The sequence below is a fragment of the Rhinolophus hipposideros genome (assembly GCF_964194185.1).
Source record: "Rhinolophus hipposideros genome assembly, chromosome: 17".
Lineage (NCBI taxonomy): Eukaryota > Metazoa > Chordata > Mammalia > Chiroptera > Rhinolophidae > Rhinolophus > Rhinolophus hipposideros.
Window position 1 is genome coordinate 10363877 of NC_138063.1, and position 18611 is coordinate 10382487.

At 38.8% G+C, this 18611-nt stretch overlaps 1 protein-coding gene across 1 annotated transcript in view; it reads right to left on the reverse strand.

The window, feature by feature from the left end:
- The window catches only part of PHLPP1 (PH domain and leucine rich repeat protein phosphatase 1), a 178887-nt gene that overhangs the window by 88845 nt on the left and 71431 nt on the right, over positions 1–18611 (reverse strand). The window contains exons 2-3 of the mRNA XM_081078097.1: positions 10121–10317; positions 4119–4244 (exon numbers count right to left, since the gene is read on the reverse strand). Of these exons, the coding sequence (XP_080934223.1) occupies positions 4119–4244; positions 10121–10317 (323 nt within the window). The remainder of the gene's footprint in view (positions 1–4118; positions 4245–10120; positions 10318–18611) is intronic.

Here is an 18611-nt window from a genome sequence, read left to right on the forward strand (position 1 = left end):
AACCCTAAGCATGACTGAACTACGTCACTTCCTAGTACCTACATGAGTAAGAACAGATGACAATGGAAAAGGGAAGCTGGCGGGAGAGGTGTCCTAGTCAGACTTTGCCCCTGCATTTCCCACAAGGCCATGTCCCTATTGGGGTGAGGGTCTCATCTTCTTTCCAGCGGCCCCAACCTCCTTCCCTAGGAGGCTGGATTAAATAAAGGTACTATCATAGGATTACCCACAATATACAGTTTAAAGAAGCTTCACAGCCAAATGGAGAATTCTCTCACTATTTCTTCTATAAAGGCTAACCTCTTTAATCAGCCCCTTATAATGCATGTCCCCTCTAATTCACTACCGTAACAACTAAAAACTTTACGTGTCTGTTTTTCAAGATTGGAAAAGGGAAGACACTGTATGGAAAATCTGCTTTTACTAAAATGTTTTGCCCTTGTTTTCCGACCCCTGACTTTTCAGGAAGAAATCTTTCTCCAACGCCTGGCACTCCAAAAGGCTGCTGTGGTTAAGAGCAGCAGCAGATCCCGTGTTCTGATAAATAAAACCTATGGGTGTCTTTATCTGCTTAAAATAAACATAAAAACAGATAATACTTCAAAAACGATCGTCTGGCCTCTCAGTGATAACGACAGGAATGATGGTCACAAATTACTTTATTTATTTGCGTATGTGTTTAGCCAGCCACCGGTGCTCACACACGTATGTGTGAGGGTTCACACAACATGCCAGTGTAAGCCCATTACATGTGTATTCCATGCAAGCCCTAAGAGGTAAGTACTATTATCATTCCCTTTATCGAAAGGAAAAGCTTAAAATGTAGAAACTTAGATACATTCATACAACAGGGAATGGCAGAACGCACATCCGCCTTACTTTGAAACTCTTTACTACCACGCCATTCAGCTACTCCAAGTATTCTGAAGGGAAAGGAGGTTAAGGTTCTAATTTGAATTCATTCTATTATAATTACCTATCAGTTCACTACTACTTAACCACTCGTTATTACTAGTAACTTAAGGTCATTAGCTCGAAGCCCCGCCTCCCTCCTGGAAGCACGCACCCACACTTAGAAGTGTGAAATGGGAGCTGCAGTCTTCTTGAGTATGTCTACGTACCAAACACTTTCTAATGGCAATACAACTATGCATGGAATGGGAAACGCACCAATATTCCTCTCCCCGATCCTGTCACCATCGTGTTCTCCTGTGTCACAGTGGCCCCCGCCCCTCAACCCCCTCATCCTCCACCTTCTTCTACTGAGAGGGCTGATGTCTAAATCTGGTCACGGTTTGGATAATCAGAGAGCCTCCCTGCAGATACACTATCCTATTAGACAGCAGAGATGGCGCACGAGCCAATCAGCAACAGGAAAGTACTAACGAAGCTAACATATGACACACCCTATTTTAGAGATATTTCATAATCTACCTCTTATGCTTTACCCCTCTCTGCGGCCTCCCTAGTAACAGAAAGCTCTCTGAAGTTAAGAACTGTATTTTGCCACTTTAAAGGTGCAAATATATAAGAGTCTAATTAGTGCTATCATGTCTGACCTAGGATACAATTCACCCAGTAATTCAAAGTGAGATCTTAGAAGCCATTCTTTATTTCTCCCTTTGCTTCATGTTCTGTATGCAATTTATGACTGATCCTGTCATAATCCCCCAAACATGCCCCCAAACACATCTGTGCCGGTCCGTCCATCTCCACCCTCACCTCCTGCCTGCCCAGGACACACAAACGCCTCCTGCTCCCAGGCCTCCCTGCCTCTCTCCTCATGTTCCACAAGCCGGTCTCCACAAAGCAGCCAATGGCAGGTCCGGTAACTTCCCGGAAGAAAACTCTTTAATGACTCGCCGTTATGCCAATAAAAAAGTTCAGACTCTTTACCCTGTTCTGTAACAAGACCTGTCTTCGCTGACTGCACGTCCCTCCTTCGGGCTTCACACTATCTTCCTCGGGTACTTCTTTCACTGAAGTTTCCGTTTAAGTGTCCCCTCCTCAGAAAGTTATTCCTCGGCCATCATTCTCTTGTCATTTCACCTTGGTGTATAGCACTAGGATTATTTGGTATTTTCTTTCTTGTCTGTTTACTTATTTATTGTCTGTCTCCCCAGTGTAAGCCCTAGCAAGAGGGGAATCAGAGTTGTTCTCTGCTGTACCCCAGTGCCCCTTCTGACATACAGAAGGTGCTTAATAAATGTTTGCTGGCTTTAGAACAGTGACTTTGTCATTTGGGGGGCTGTTTAACATATAAGACTATTAAACTCAGTATCTATTAACCTTTTTGTTGTTATTGTTTGAATCAAAACAATCCATCATTGATAAACCTGCTAATTTACACATACTTTTATTTACATCCTTATCTATGTTTAAGAGTTTATACCTCTGATTTGTTCCAAAAAGAATGGACAGTAGCGGCCTGATACACTGCGTTTGGTCTGAAAGATGAGAACATCTCTATGTAAGGTATTCTATAAGGTTCCTGACCAGGATTCCTCAAAACGGCCACGGTCATGAGACACACAGACTGAAAAACCATCACAGACCAGGACCGACAAAGGAGATGTGACAACCCAATGCCATGTGATACCTGTATTAGATCCTGGGATAGAAAAAAAGCCATTAATGGAAAAAGTAGTAAGCCAAATAAATTCGGGAGTTTAGTTCAGAGTAGTGTACTAATGTTGGTTTCTTAGTTTTGACAAATGTATCTATACTATCTTTGCAACTTTTCTGTAAATAGAAAACTGTTCCAAAATTAATTTTTTAAAAAAAGCACCATCTCCGTATAGACAGAAATTTACTGCACTTTGGCCATAGTTTGGCATTTTGTTCTGAATCAGAACCGAGTGCAGGCCGTTGACTTATTGCTTTGAACCCATACAACCACGTACATATAAAAGCACAATATTATGTAATACTTATCTCCTCACATTTGTAACCACAAGAGTAATTTTAAAACGAGACAGATATGCATATTGCCTCTAATAGCACACTAATTCCACATGGAAGTCTGAGGGAGATGTGTCATCTTTTCCATTTTTTCCAGCAGGAGTGTTACCTGTACATTTAGAACCTCCACTTGCCTCCTACGTTGGGAGAATCGTCTAACTCCTATCAACCTAAACTGCCCACTGCTTTTGCTCTAAAAGGAGGCGAAACTACTGTTCCTACGTGTGTTACGTCATCAGAGAACGCAGTCTTTACCTGATAATTCAAATGCAACCGGGATTTCAAAACGACGTCTAGATATTATTCTCTAATTTTCTGTTAACTATTTTAGAAAGTTATTCCCGTCATTCACTTGATAAATAATTACATCATACAGCAGCAGTCTGAGTCATACTGAACTTGGATAAGAAATTGGATTATAAATTCAAAAATGTGAAAGCAAATTCCAGGGTAATGCTTTTGCACCCTAGAGAGGTTTCATCATTTCAAAACCACACCCCAAACCAAGGCACAAAGGACTGTAATCCACCCATTATACACATAATTCTAAAAATGTGACATAAAAATATCCTCAAACACAGCACCTGAAATACCAGCATTTATTTATCTTATTTATCATGCAATTCGGGTTTCCATTTTAGACACACAAATACACACACGCTGTTTCGTGGGTCGTGGTGATCTTAATCAGGGGATTATAAAATGGTCAAAATTAAGATGATAAAAGAAATTAAAATATTCGAAAGGCAGAAGTTGAAAAAGCAAAAGGCAGATGGCATAAGAGCAGACTCATAAGAAAAAATAGTCAGTGACAGAGGGGAAATTTGTGACAATTCTCTGGGTATTTTGTGGTTTTAGGTTGTCCTACCCTGGGCCAGTCCCTTACATAGTCTCAAGTTCATGTTCCGTATCTATAACATTAAGATAGCAACACGGGTTTACCCACTGAATTTTTTTTTTTTGAGTATAAAAACAAAATCTGGCAAACAAAATACAATTTTTAAGTTACTCTTAAAAAACTGAAAATTGCTACCTACTGGCAGAACCTGAAAAAAAACACACACAACTTTTGAATATATAACTGTATTTCAGAACTGTTCAAGCAGAAAGCAACTCTTTAGCCAACCAGAAGCGCAACAGAATTCCTGGGTGCTTACCTTAGAGACTTGTCGAAGCCACCTTAAATACTCTGTGAATGTATCAAAACAAATGTAGTAAGTCTGGCTTTGGGGTCCAGAGGAGCTAAATGCTAAACAGTGCTGGTGCTTTTTCACTTCTTCTACCTATTAAAACAAACAGAGACAAAAACGAGTCAGAAAGCAGAATAAGTTACATTGTTCGTTAACTATAACTTAGGTCAGTGCGCCTGCATTGATTCGCAAACCTCACGATATAAGGTTTTCTAATTATTTAATACGTTTAAGTTTCTGAGTCTTACCAACCAATTTGAGTTACAAGGAGACCAAAAAAGGGGAGTTTTATCTTCATTAGATTTCCCCACAATAGTGAAAATCTCTTCTTCCTGTTTAAAACTGGGCAGACTCACTTTCTTACGTTTCTATATCCTCACAGAGTGCTGAGGTTCCTACTTCCTCCTGTTGGGAAGCTTCTTAAGATTTTACTTTAGAAGTTTTACTTCAGGTGGATTTTTTTACTTAAGGGACTTTTGTATTACTCTGAATTACAACCTTTTCTTAAAGAGCTCTTCGAGCACGTTAAAAAAGTTTTTTTTAAAACTTAATGTGAAATCGAGATTAACCTAAAATAAAATTCTGCCATGAGAACTTTCAAGTCCTAATAATGCAGTGCTATAATCAAATCAAATTTCTACTCACAGTAATTTCTCATAAGTAAATAAAGTAGCATATTACACAAACTCCTGTTTCATTTACAAAAATGACTACAAACCAAGTCACAAAGAAAGTGTAAAAAATTTTCAAAAAGATCAATGTCACAGACTATTTTTTGAACCAAAATGTAATTAAGTTAGAAGTCAACAATAAAAAAGCAACCTCAATTTAAAATTCAAGTATACTTAGAAAATTAATAGCATACTTCTAAACAATTCACGAATAAAAAAAAAATCACACTAGAAATTCAGATATTCTTAGGATTAAACCATTAAAAAAATACTACATGTAAAAATTTATGGAATGTAACAAAAGCAATACACTGAGGGAAATTTACCATTTTAAATACTATTAGAAAAGAAGGCAGAAAATTTGATCAACATTTATCTCAAGAATTTAGGGGGTGAAAAATACCAAAACCAAAAACTGAATAAACTCAAAACAGAATGAAGGGAATAATGAGCAGAAATCAATGAAATGAAAACCAAATATATAACAGAAAACACTAACATTAATTAACAAAGCAAAACACTGGTTCTTTGCAAAGGCTAACAAAATTGGATATCAACTGACATTGATCATTATCAAGTGAAGACAGATATAAATAATGTTAACAACGAAAAGAGAGCCATGACAACAGAATGAGCAGAGATCAAAAAGAGAATATCATAAATAGTTTACTTCTGTGGCAAATTTTTAGAAAAATATATTTTACCAACACTAAATCAAGAAAAAAAACAAAAGGCCTCAATTGTATTATAAGCACTTAAGAAATTGAATATTTTTTTTAAAAAACTTTCAAGAAAATGTCAAGCCCACATGGTTTTATAGGTGAGTTTTACCAAAGTTACAAGAAACAGATCATTGCAAATTTGTGCAAACTCATCCACCAAACAAAAAATAAAGAAAAATACCCCCAACCTATTCTATAAATCCAGTAAAACCAAAAGCAGATCAGAGAAGTAAGAGAACGGAAAATGACAGACCAATGTCAATCATGGTTACTTGTCTCGAACGAAATGTTGCATCAAAATTCAGTTAGAACAAAAAGTCTCAAGAACCAGTTGGATTTACTTCAGGAAAGGCAAGATGATTTAACATTATTGGAACTATAAAATCATTAATCACATTAACAGATTAAAGAAAAAAGCCCTATGATCATCCCCACAGCTGCAGAAAAAGCATTTGATAACATTCACCACCTATTCATTCATGATAAAAACTCAGCAAACTCAGAACACAAATAAGTCCCTTAAACTGACAAAGGGTCTTTATCAAACATCTAAAGCAAACTTCAATGTTGCTATCAATCACTTTAAAATCACTGATAAGACAAATATCTACTGTTTCTATTCAATACCATACTAGAGTCCCGGCCATTACAATAAGACAAAGAAATGTATTAAGGAAGAAATAATGTTGTCATTATTTGAATATGACACAATTAGCGAGACAGTAAGCTCCAAAGAATCTATAAACATTACATTAGAATAAATTAAGAAAATTTAGCAAGGTGGCTGGATATAAAATCAATACTCAAAAATCAACTATTTCTATACACTACAGAGAAAATACAATTTTTTTTTTAAATGCCATTTAAACTAATCTATATGGACAGAAATCAGGCCAGTGGTTTCCTGAGGATGGGGAGAAGTGAGAACAAAAAGGGTAGAAGGAAAGGGGTGCACAAAGGAACACAAGGGAAGTTTGGGGCGGTGATACAATCACTATCTTAATTGTAGTGATGGTTTAACGGCTGCATATACAGCTATCAAACTGCATGCATGGGAGTATGCAGCTATCAAAGGCTTATCAAAATGTGCAGTTTATTGCATGTCAATTATAACTCAATAAAGTTTGGTGAGTATGTAGAGAAACCAGAACACTTGTACACTGATGTAAGCATAAAATAGTGCAAAACCATCTTGGAAAACAAACTGTATCATTTTGTAAAAGTACATGTGCCTATGCCCTGTAGCCCGTAAGTGTACTCACTCCTGAGTATGTATCAGGGAGGTCACTGTAGGCATTTCGAACAGTTCTTCACTGTACCGTCTGAAGGACTGTCTAACACTTCTTACTCTCTGAGCCCCTACCCTACAATGTCCAATGCCAACAGCGTCCCCTGGCAGCAAAGATATTGGTGTTACCCATACACTCTATCTACTTCTCCACTTCCCCGACCCCTTGCAATTAATGTGGGGTCATATGACTAGTTGTAGCAAATGAGCAGGTGTCGCTTCTGTGTCCAAATATACAGGAGCTAGTTAATAACATTCCAGTTTACTTCTTCCCCTGCCTAAGCAACAAAGGAAGGCCACATGTTCCAAATGTTAGGAGAGAGCAGAGCCTTCATCAGGCTGTGTCCCTGGACAATCAGGTGAAAAAAGAAATCAATCCACAATGGACATGTATCCTGAGTGAGAAATAACTGTTATAAGTCACTGAGATGGGGTTGCGGTGGGGCGCGGGGGAAGGGTGTTACCACAGCATAACTTTACTTACATTAACTGATATGCTGTCTGTTGAATCATCTGACAATTAAAACACTCCCACATGCCACCAAATGTTCCCTTCGGGCACAGAAACTCTAATAGAGAATTACTGCCCTAGAAAAACTACTTGCATACTACAGGTATATCAACATAAGGCTATTCAGCAGCATTATTTATAATAACAAAAAACTAGAAGCAACCCAAATATCCATCAACAGAAAACTACTTACGAAATTATAGGAATTTATAACATTCAGAGTGGAACATTATACAGAAATGAAAACCACATACAGCAAGCGACATAGAATTTTATTAGGAAACATAATAATATTGTGTGAAAATATTCACTCACTGAAGACCACACAGTAGTACGATACCATTTTTATTCAGATCAAACCAAGCACAACATACTTACATGATAACACTTAGTTAAGAAAATTAAGAAAATGGCAGACACATTCTAAGACAGTGGACAGCTGGTGGGGGAGGCCGTAGGAGGGACAGACATAGAGAACACAAGCAGAGACACTGGTATGACATTGCTATCGTTCCTACATTGGGTAGTAATCGGTTAACAGTTAGTCAATTTATTATGCATCACAATTTAACAAATATTAAATAAAATGTTAATTAAAGTAAGTTATCTAAAAATCTGTTAAATTCTAAAGGACAAACTAAATATAAAATTGCACAATGAAAAAACTTACCTATTACACAAACACCTTTTTCAACAATTAAATTTGAAGACAGCTTTATTTAACTTCATATTTGGAATTCTACATTTGAAAGTGTAAACTAATGACTATGCTCTAGTGGCCTGTCAAATTTGATCATCATAGCAATTACAGCTAGGTTATGACCAATCTGACACCTCATTTATAGCTCTTCTTTATAAAAATTTTAAAAATAAAATTCAAAAACCCTTCCATTTTCCTTTAACAATAGAACGAAAAAAGGAACAGATAGAGATTAATGAAAACTCAGAGTGCAAAGAGTGAATTATTTTTTCCTAACTTGGTCAACAGGTTTTAAAAGGCAATTTCTCAACATACTCAATTATTTTTAAAGGCATAGTGCAAAACAGGTTTTACAAGGTTTGCCTGTGAGTGAAGAAAGCTATTAGCTTTCGAATCACTCCATGGTAGAAGGACATTCCAATAATACAGGCCTGGGAATCAGGACAAGTGTACAGCTCTGAGTGAAAACGCTAATTACAACGGGATCTTCTGAGCTCATCTGAACAGCCCACTGCTTTCCCGCCTCTGCGGCTCTGAGCATCATAACCCTTCTGACCTGCCCGTGTCAAGAGATTTCTCACCTGCCAGTTCTACCATAACTGCTACCTCCTTCACCACAAAATTCCCCGATTCTCCCCACAAAATGTACTAGTATCTCCTTCCACTACTCCTCCCCACTACTTTTGGCGCCTGTCTTAGAGCAGATATTGCTGTGTCCATCTTTCATCTCTGGATAGTAAATTGTAAACTATTCCAAGGCAGGGGTAGTGACTTAGCCATCTTGGTATTTCTGGGATGCCAAGCAAAGTGGCTTCTCCACAGAGGATATTTAATAAATAGGTATATTAAATTTGCCTGTGCAAATCCCTAACATCAGAGAAGAAACAGAGTGTTGCCCTAACGGGGCATCAAACATTAAGTATGCATTTTTAATGATGACCTATGGGAGTAATAACATTGACTAAATTTTCAGTAATCCATCCAAAGGACAAACTCTTTAGTAATAAAATATAACTAATTCTTCAATGCTCAGACAAAAGTTAAGCAGCAATGACAATCTATTACTGCACCTGCTTCATTGCTAATCCCTGGAACCAGCAGATCAAATATTTGCCAAGATAAAAAAAGTTCACTTCAACAAAAGTTGTTTTATTATTTTTCCTTTCTTTATATCCTTTTTCCACATCCTGCCTTCTTTCCTATGCCCATTCAGGGGGGAAAATGGTAAAGAAAATATTTCTTTAATAGGCGCCCAATTTCCAAACACCCATTTCTTCATCCAAATCTGCCTTGTTTATTAACAGATTATCATATCATTTAAAATTTCAGGAAATACTGACATAGAATTATGATAATGATACACCTACCAACGCTTGGAGTTTATAAATAAATCTGGCCAAAAAAAAAAAAAAGGAAAAAAAAAGAATGTAATATTTTCCCAAGCAATCTGGTTCTATTTTACACATGATAGGAATAAAATAATTAACCTGCCCAAATAAAAGCAGTCAGTAAATGCCAGCTATACCTATCACTTGTACCACAGATTTTCTCCAAAATGAATGACATTGCAGGTTCAAAATCCATGACTAGCTATAGTGATAAACTAAAAATGCTAACCCCACTGGTCACCGAACACAAATAAACAGAGACGCATGGCAAAGTGGGATCCGAGGTCCATGCTAGAGAAGGCTACCCTTCAATTAGCAGGCTTGAGTGGTCATGAACTTAAGGATCACTATATTATACTACAAAATATATGCCTGAGATATCAAAAAACGTCTGCTCATAAGGAATAACTTATCATCTGTAGCCTAAAATACAACACTGGTATTCTAGTTGCTCTATTTTCAGTCCTGTAGGTAAATGAAGCGAGGATTACCAGGGCCTCACGCGAGCCAATGGCATTGCTATTTTCTGCAACTCCACCAACCAATAATGCCCAGTGGTGGAGTACAACAGAACTGAGTAAGACCTTAGATGAGTCAGAAACCATCTAGCCATCATTACAGAAATGGCTCAAAGTAAGCTCCTTCAGATGCTGGGAAATCTGTTGGAATTTCATTTCTTTTAAACTTACTTTCCCACCAATCAGTGGCAGAACGTGCATCTTCCCAGTCAAGCTGTCTTTCACAGACGATACTATTAGGCAGGTGCCACACAGGATGACTTGGCGTCTGGTCCAGCGGTTCACTGGCAACTGCATTTTGCCTTTACGGACGTTATACATTCCTGAGAGCTGAATCCGTTCAGAGCTACCCGTGCTGTGAGGTTTTCCTGAAACAAAAGCAAGCAAACATTTCAGACTTGAAGAAATGAGCCTTGTACTACTCATTGGCATACCAGATAAATTACTTGGACATAGGTAAACAATCTAATTTATAATTGAGAGAATCTGAAACCTGTAGTTATGCAATTATGGTAAGAACTACCATATCTATTCCACATGTACATTTTAATATTAAGTGAAGAAGAGCTTTTTCCTTAAAACCTAGGGAAAGACCATTTTAACTCCCCTGTTGTAACCCAAGTTTTATTTTCTATATCCTTCACAGCTTAATTTTACGTTTATAAAAGAGATGACAAGATTTTTATGAATGGCTAGAATTAATTTAAATACACTAAGAGGAAAATACTACAGATAGGATAACATTCAAGATCTAGCATTTAATGAAACTAATAGTTTTCATGGCACTAAAAGCTGCTCTTCTTCCCCCTAAAGATACTCAATGTAATTTACTATTAGGAGACAATTAACAGATGAATAACTTTTCTAATAAGAAAATATTACTCTGTAACCATAGGTAAATCTTCAAAGATAAACTTAACACCAATCTATGAAGGATGTTGTCCTGTGGTACTTATGACTTGTGGAGGCCTCTCACACACACACTGAGACACACAGACACACAGACACACATGCGCCCACAGACACACAAACACAGACACACGCAGACACACAGACACACGCAGACACACACGCACACACACAGACACACGCACACACACAGACACACACAAACACACACACAGACACACACGCACACACACAGATATACATACACACAGACACACACACTGAGACTCGGTGATAAAGAGAGAGCTGAGAAAGATCTGAAAAGTCTCCATTTTCAAGCTAGACATGAATTTGGCAGAATGACATTCAGACAAGTCCTACCAACTGGGTGGAAGAACTACTGTGATGAACATGTGACAGTTATATCAACAACGAGAAAAATACTTCCCAGTTCTAGACACTGTATATACATTATCAAAGCGTACTGAAGCCCATGCTCAGAAAAAAGTTGCTGAGGGACACCTGTCCTCAAACAGGACTCAAGCCAGAAATGTTATCTTGTATTTATTTAGAAGTTTGCCTAGTTGCCAAGGGCAGAAGAGAGAGATTCAAGAGAAATTACATTCTTATGAATAATAAAATTAACATAAATATCAAGCACTTTTGGTAGATGTCTAATACCTACTAGAGAAGGAAACAGGAAGAGCAGCAGCACCAAAAATAGATCTCTGGAAGATCCAAAAAATGAATCCTAATACATACCTCTGGGCAGAAATGTCAGCAAATAACAAAACCAGCAGGTGAGAATTTCACTTCCTCTTTCTCCCAGTGTATCAGTGTTTTATAAAATGAATACTACACACCACATAATTTTGCTGGGGATGGGCCACAATGAAGTGTCACAGTGGTTCAACTAGTAGAACCTGGCACCCAGCTACTGTGTTTCCCCGAAAATAAGCCCTAGCATGATTTTTCAGGAGGACATCCCCTGAACATAAGCCCTAATGCGTCTTTTGGAGCAAAACTTAATATAAGACCTGGTCTTATTTTCGGGGAAACACGGGAGTAACAACACAGCCAGCACTCTCCCTGAGAGCTCCACTGAGTGCCTGTCCACCAGACGCCAATGCTCCTGCAACGCCGAGGAGACGCCCCAATGGATGTGACCTGCCAAAGGCTGCCAGGGACGGATCGGACCACACTCACTCCTTGTCCCATTCTGCACACATCTATTTACAGCGAGAGAAAGATGCCCACGCTGCCAGCCCAAGAGCTCCTTTCTAAATGACAGATGCTCTTCCTGTAGAGAAGAAGGGGGAGAGAAGAAGAGAGTCAGAGGAAAAATGAAAGGCGAGTGCAAGACTAAACAATGGACAACAGGCAATTGGATTTCCAAAATCCAGTTTCCATGACTATAGTAACTAACATTCTCTAACAAGGGTTTTAATCTAACTGTGCGCGCTCGCGCACGCACGCGCGCACACACACACAAATACGTACACACACACACACACACACAAACCCAGGGATTTTATTCAGCCACATCAGAGATCAGCTTCAAGGATACTTGTTAACCTGTCACATTGTAATTAGAGACTCAAGAAAGAGACAACCGGGCTACATAAGGAACAGCCCTTCAAGTTTCCAAATCCACAAAAATCCTATTGAAAGCCCCAGAGCAAATCACCAGATAAGAGTGGACTGAGGTCATAAGGGATAAATTAGAGAAAAGGAGGGAGACATCAACAGACAGGCTTTTTATTCCCTAGTCAGAAAAATTCCCGAGGCCCGAATAGTCCTGGAACCTACTGGTAAGATAGATCAGTCTGTCCTTGGAAAGCCCGGAACATCCCAGTGTGAACCAAATCCCTCTTGTTTTGTTCTGACTGAATTTCAATACCCTAGTCGCCCCCTCCGTGGGTGTCCAGATCAGACACACCCTTAGCACTCTGGGGGCTCAGGCGGGGTACCAACTGGGCTCTGGGGAATATGGAGATGGATGGGACACCTGGACAATCACTGAGCTGCCCACTCCTTTAGGTTCCACTTCCTTCTTCTAGGACATCAGGAATTATTTTAGCTCCCCTGTCAATTCTCAAACTTCTCTATTCAGAGGAATTCCAGTTATCCTATGCTCTAATAAATATTGACACCAAAGTAACCAATGCTTGCCAATTTAAATTTGGATCAGTTGTGATAACTTTTATTTTAGAACTATTCCTCCAATACCCTAAATTTAAGGTGCTTCTTACATGATCCAGGAGGAAAGACAGACAACAAAAGCATATTCGAGCTGGGGCAGAGACCTGACCACAACAGAGGTGATTGAAAACACGCTTTCTCTCGCTTCCTCACTTGGCACATGGTCATTTCATTTGTCGCACACCCACAATGACCACTGCCATCAGTTTCCTGGTGCCCACCGTGACCTCTCCCTCTCCCTCCACCCCCACCTATGACTCCCATACAGGCAACTGCTAATCTGCTTTTCATCACTTTTTGTCAATGTTATTTAGTGTGCCAAGAGTTCGCTAGCTCTCTTTTTTTTTTTATTGCTGAGCACTATTCTTTTTTATGAATACACCACAGTTTAACAATTCCGCTGCTGATGGGCATTTGGATTGCTTCCCATTTTTTTGCCTATTTCAGCTGACTGGTGGACACGTTCACGGGTGGGCATACACTTTCACTTCTCTTGGGTAAACACATGGGACTGGAATGGCTGAGTTGTGCCATTTCACACCCATCACCCGTGCAGGAGTTCCAGTTGCTCTAACGCCTCGTCTACACGTTTAGTCGTCCTAGAGCACATGTGGTGGTATCTCATTTTAGATTTAATTTACCTTCCTCAATGACGAATGATGCTGGTGATCTTCTCAATAGTTTATCTGCCATCCTCGTAACCTTCTTTGCTGAGGTGAATAACTCAAACCTTTTGTCCAGTTTTCATTGGATTGAGCTCCTCATATATTCTAAATACAAGTGTGGTTTTTTTATTGGAATACAAGTCTTTTGTCAGATATATGACTTGCAAATATTTCCCCCCAGTTGGACTTGCTTTTTCATTTTATTGACAGTACTTTGGGAAAGCAAAATTTCAGTCTTATAAAGTCCAATTACTTGATTTATCTTTTATAATCAATGCCTTTTGTGTTATGTTTAAGAACTCTGATATATTCAACGTCACTAAGATTTTCTACGTTTTCCTCTAGAAATTTTATAGTTTTAATCCTTACATTTGGGTTTGTGATGAGTATCAAGTTAATTTTTACACATAGCAAAAAATAAGTAGAGGTTCAGGAGTTGTTTTTATTTTTTGACAAATGGCTATCTAAATTATTCCAGAACCATTTATTGAAAGGATTACCCATTCCCACTGAAGTGCTTTAAGTGCAAAACTCAATATTGACCATAGTTGCGTGGGTCAATTTCTTGATTATTCCTGTTCCATTCATCTATTTGTCTATATTCAAATAATACTAAACTATCTTGATTACTGAATCTATAATTAGTCTTGACATCAGGTAGCATGAGTCCTCCTCTGTGAAGAATGACTGTTTTACTTCTTCCATTGCAATCTGGGTACACTTTGTTTCTTGCTTCACTTCACTAGCTAGAACCTTCCATACAATATTGAATAGAAGAAAAGCAGACATCCTTTCCTTTAGCTGCTCTGAGGGGGTTAGCATTCAGGTTTTTCACCATTAAAAACACTATTAACTGTGTTTTTCATAGATGCCTTTTATCAAGCTGAGGAAGTTCCCTTCTTCCTTGCTAAACTATTTTCTTAATCAGAAAGGGACACTGAAATTATTCAAACCACTACTTCCATCATCTATTGAGATGATCACAATAAATTCAATTGCTTCTTAAATGTTAAACTAGTCTAGCAGTCCCAGGATAAATTGCACTTGGTCATGATATAGTAGCATTTTTATATACGCTGGATTCAATTTGCTAACATTTTGTTAATAATTATTACATTGATATTCATGAGGGAATTCAGATTATACTTTCCTTTTTTCCTGTCCTTTTCTGACGTTGGTGTCAGGGTAAAGCTGGTCTCATAGACTGAGTTGAAGTATTCTTTCCTCTTTACTTTTCTGAAAGAGTTTGACTGAAATTGGTATTATTTCTTCCTTAAACATTTGGTAGAATTCACCAGTGAAGTCATCTGGACCTGGAGTCTTCTTTTTTTCTGTTTGTTGTTGGTGGTACTGGTGTGTGTGTGTGTGTGTGTGTGTACGCACATGTGGTGCGGAAGGAGGTTTTAAATTATAATTTCAATTTCTTAGAGTTAGGGCCACTCCATTATCTATTTCTTCTTGAGTAAGCTTTGGTAGTTTGACTTTCAAGAAGTTTGCGCATTTCATTTAAGTTGTCATACAGTCGGCATACGGTTGGCATAAAGTTGTTCACAGTATTTTCCTATTGTCCTTTTAATAGCTATAGAATCTATAGTGGTGTCACCTCTCTCATTCCTGATATTCATAACTTGATTCTGCCACCTTTTCTTGGTCAGTCTGGTTAGAGAATTACCAACTTTATTAAGCTCTCAAAAAACCAACTTTTAGGGGCCGGCCCGGTGGCTCAGGTGGTTAGAGCTCCATGCTCCTAACTCCGAAGGCTGCCGGTTCAATTCCCACATGGGCCAATGGGCTCTCAACCACAAGGTTGCCGGTTCAACTCCTCGAGATCCACAAGGGATGGTGGGCTCCGGCTCCTGCAACTAAGATTGAACACGGCAGCTTGAGCTGAGCTGCCTCCCGGATGGCTCAGTTGGTTGGAGTGCCACAAGGTTGCCTCTCAACCACAAGATTACCTGTTCGACTTCCGCAAGGAATGGTGGGCTGTGCCCCCTGCAACTAGCAAAAGCAACTGGACCTGGAGCTGAGCTGCACCCTTCACAGCCAAGATTGAAAGGACAACTTGACTTGGAAAAAAGTCCTGGAAGTACACATTGTTCCCCAATAAAGTCCTGTTCCCCTTCCCCAATAAAATCTTTAAAACAAAACAAACAAAAAAATACCCAGCTTTTGGTCTTATTCTCTATTAAATTGTTTTTATGCTTATGGTTTCGTTTATTTCTGTTCTTATCATTAGTACTTCTTTTACTAATTTTGAGAGTTATGTTTATTTTTCTACTTTTGCAAGGTGGAAACTGAAGTCACTGATTTGAAGCTTTTCTGTTTTCTTAATGTAGGCATCTAAGTGTTATATGATCTTCCTTCCAAGCACTACTTTAGTTGCAGTCCACAAATTCTGTATATTGTGGTTTTAGGTTCACAAATCTTTTATTTTAACGAGTTTAATCTATCGTTAATTCCATGCAGTGCACTTTTCATCTCTAGAAGCACACGTACACACACACTCATGTACATAAATATGCACACATGCATAAGTATGTATCTTCCGTATCTCTCCTTAATATGTTCATGCTTTCTTTTACCATCATGAATATATGAAACATAACTATAACAGTTGCTTAAATGTCCGTGTCAACAAATTCTATCCTGGGTATCATTTCTGTGTCAGTTTCGTTTCATTGAGTTTCCTCATTGTGGATCTTATTTTCCTCCTTCTTCGCATACCTAGTAATTTTTGTTTGGATACCAGTCATTATGAAGTTTCTGTTGTTGAGTGCTGGATGTGTTTATATTTCTATAAATATTATGGAGCTGTTCTGAGACACAGTTAAGTCAGTTGGAAAGAGTTTTCTTATGAAGCTTGTTTTCTAAGATTTTTCATATAAGAACCAGAGCAGCCTTAAGCCTTGAGCTAATACTAGCAGTATTAGCAAGCAATACTCTGCTGAGTACTCTGATACCCTATAAATTACAAGATTTCCTGCTCTGACTGGCAGGAACATGTACCGTTCCTGATCCTGTGTGAGCTTCAGGGTTTGCTCCCTCTCGCTTGTCTGTGGGTTTCTTCCCCGGCCGTGGGCAGTCTCCTCACACACACACGCATGATTACTCAGCTGAAGGCTCACTGCTGACTCCTTGGTGGTTCCAGAACCCTGTCTCTCTGAGCAGCTCTTTTCTCTCCAGCACTTTGCTCTGTAAACTTCAGCTGCGTCGCCTCAGGGGACTGGCCGCTCGATCCCCTGAACTTAGGGTGAATGGCAGGCTCTGTCTGGGTTCTTCCTCTCTGCAGCTGAGGCCTGGAACTCGCTCCATCAGTCAGCGGGTACACTTGTAGGGTTCTTCTGATGTGTTCTCCCCTCTCTTCAGGAGTGCATTTGTTGTGGGCTTCCGTGTCCTGTGCTCCCTGGTGCTGAATGTCTGAAAGATGTTTCCCACATTGCATCTGACTTTCAGTTGTTTGGGGTGAGAGTCAATGCAGTGTCTGTTACTCCATCTTGGCTGGAACCAAGTGCCATATTTTTAAATGTAATTCTTTCTAGTATATACCGTTCGCTTATTTTTTTTTCTTTCAAAGTATTACTACATTCAGAAATTCAGAGAAGCTCTGTCGGACCAGTGGCCTGGAAGAACTACCTGCCCTTGACCAAAAACAGCTGCAAACTTCAGTATTAACATAGTTCTGCTCTTCTTTTCCAATTACTGACTGTGATGAGTACATAAGCAACTTCTAATTTGCTGCCTTACTTTACTTTCAATCCTAAAAACAACAGTCCTAAAGTTAGCTCTCTACCCTTTTCCAAAGTAAAGCACTAAAGTGTTTAAGTCTTTCCCTCCATTCAGAGGTTCTTCTTGACATACGTATTTGTGAATATTAATCTAAGGAGTTCAGGCTTCTGAACAATTCGCTTCTGGTTAAGTTGGGTGTCGCTACCTTTCAAAAATAAATGTAAATAGAACAAGAATGCACAGTTCATTAATCTCTCTAATTCTACCACACACACGAGCACCTCATGCTTAACATATAACTAAGATAACTGGATAGAGATACTCTGATGGAAAAAGCCTGACAGAATTCTAAATAAAACTGCCTTCTTTGCTGACACAAGGAGGAACAGGGAGGATTATTTTAACAACTGCTTTGAACACGGTGGTTCTCTGTGGTCCCAGGGCCTCTAGGAGCAGTGTCACCTGGAAGCTTACTATAGAAATGCCCATTCTTAGGTTTGCCCATGAGCTACGACTCAGAACCTCAGGTGTTGCCGCCCAGCAATCTGTGTGTTAACAAGCCCGACACAAACACGGGTCTGCATCAAAGAACAGGGATTGTTGAGGTGCTTAGACAAAGCCCTCCATCTTTTAAAATAAGAGTCTGGGTTTTGTTCATTTCTTTTTTCTTCTCTTCTGTATTTTAAAGTCTACACTTAAATGTCATTCCCCCAAATGAGAGAATTTTACCTTTGGAGGAGGAAAAGAATACAGCAAGAAAAAAAAAACACTAATTTGAATGTCACTAACTTAGAATTTTGACCAGTAGCTTTTGAAATTGAAGTCTACTTCCGTCATATCAGTAGAAAATGTTATTACATAAATGAATCAACATGATTAGAGGAGAAGTATTTATGTATTTAAGGGAAACTATAGTCTGTTATCATATACTACACAGTGTGTTGGTTCATTAGGATTTATTCCAGGCAAGGGAAGCCAGAATAATGGGAGTAGAATAGTAACTTTCATAAAAAAGGAAAAAGCTCATAGCAAAGGCACTGTCTCGATGCTCATAAGCCAGCATTTCCACTCCGCTTTTACTGGGCATTTTTAGTATTCCCTAAGGCAGACCAACTTCCAGCCACACTACAGGGCTTGCCAAGGCTGTTCAGGTTGTCTCCTGAGGGGCCCATTATTATTTT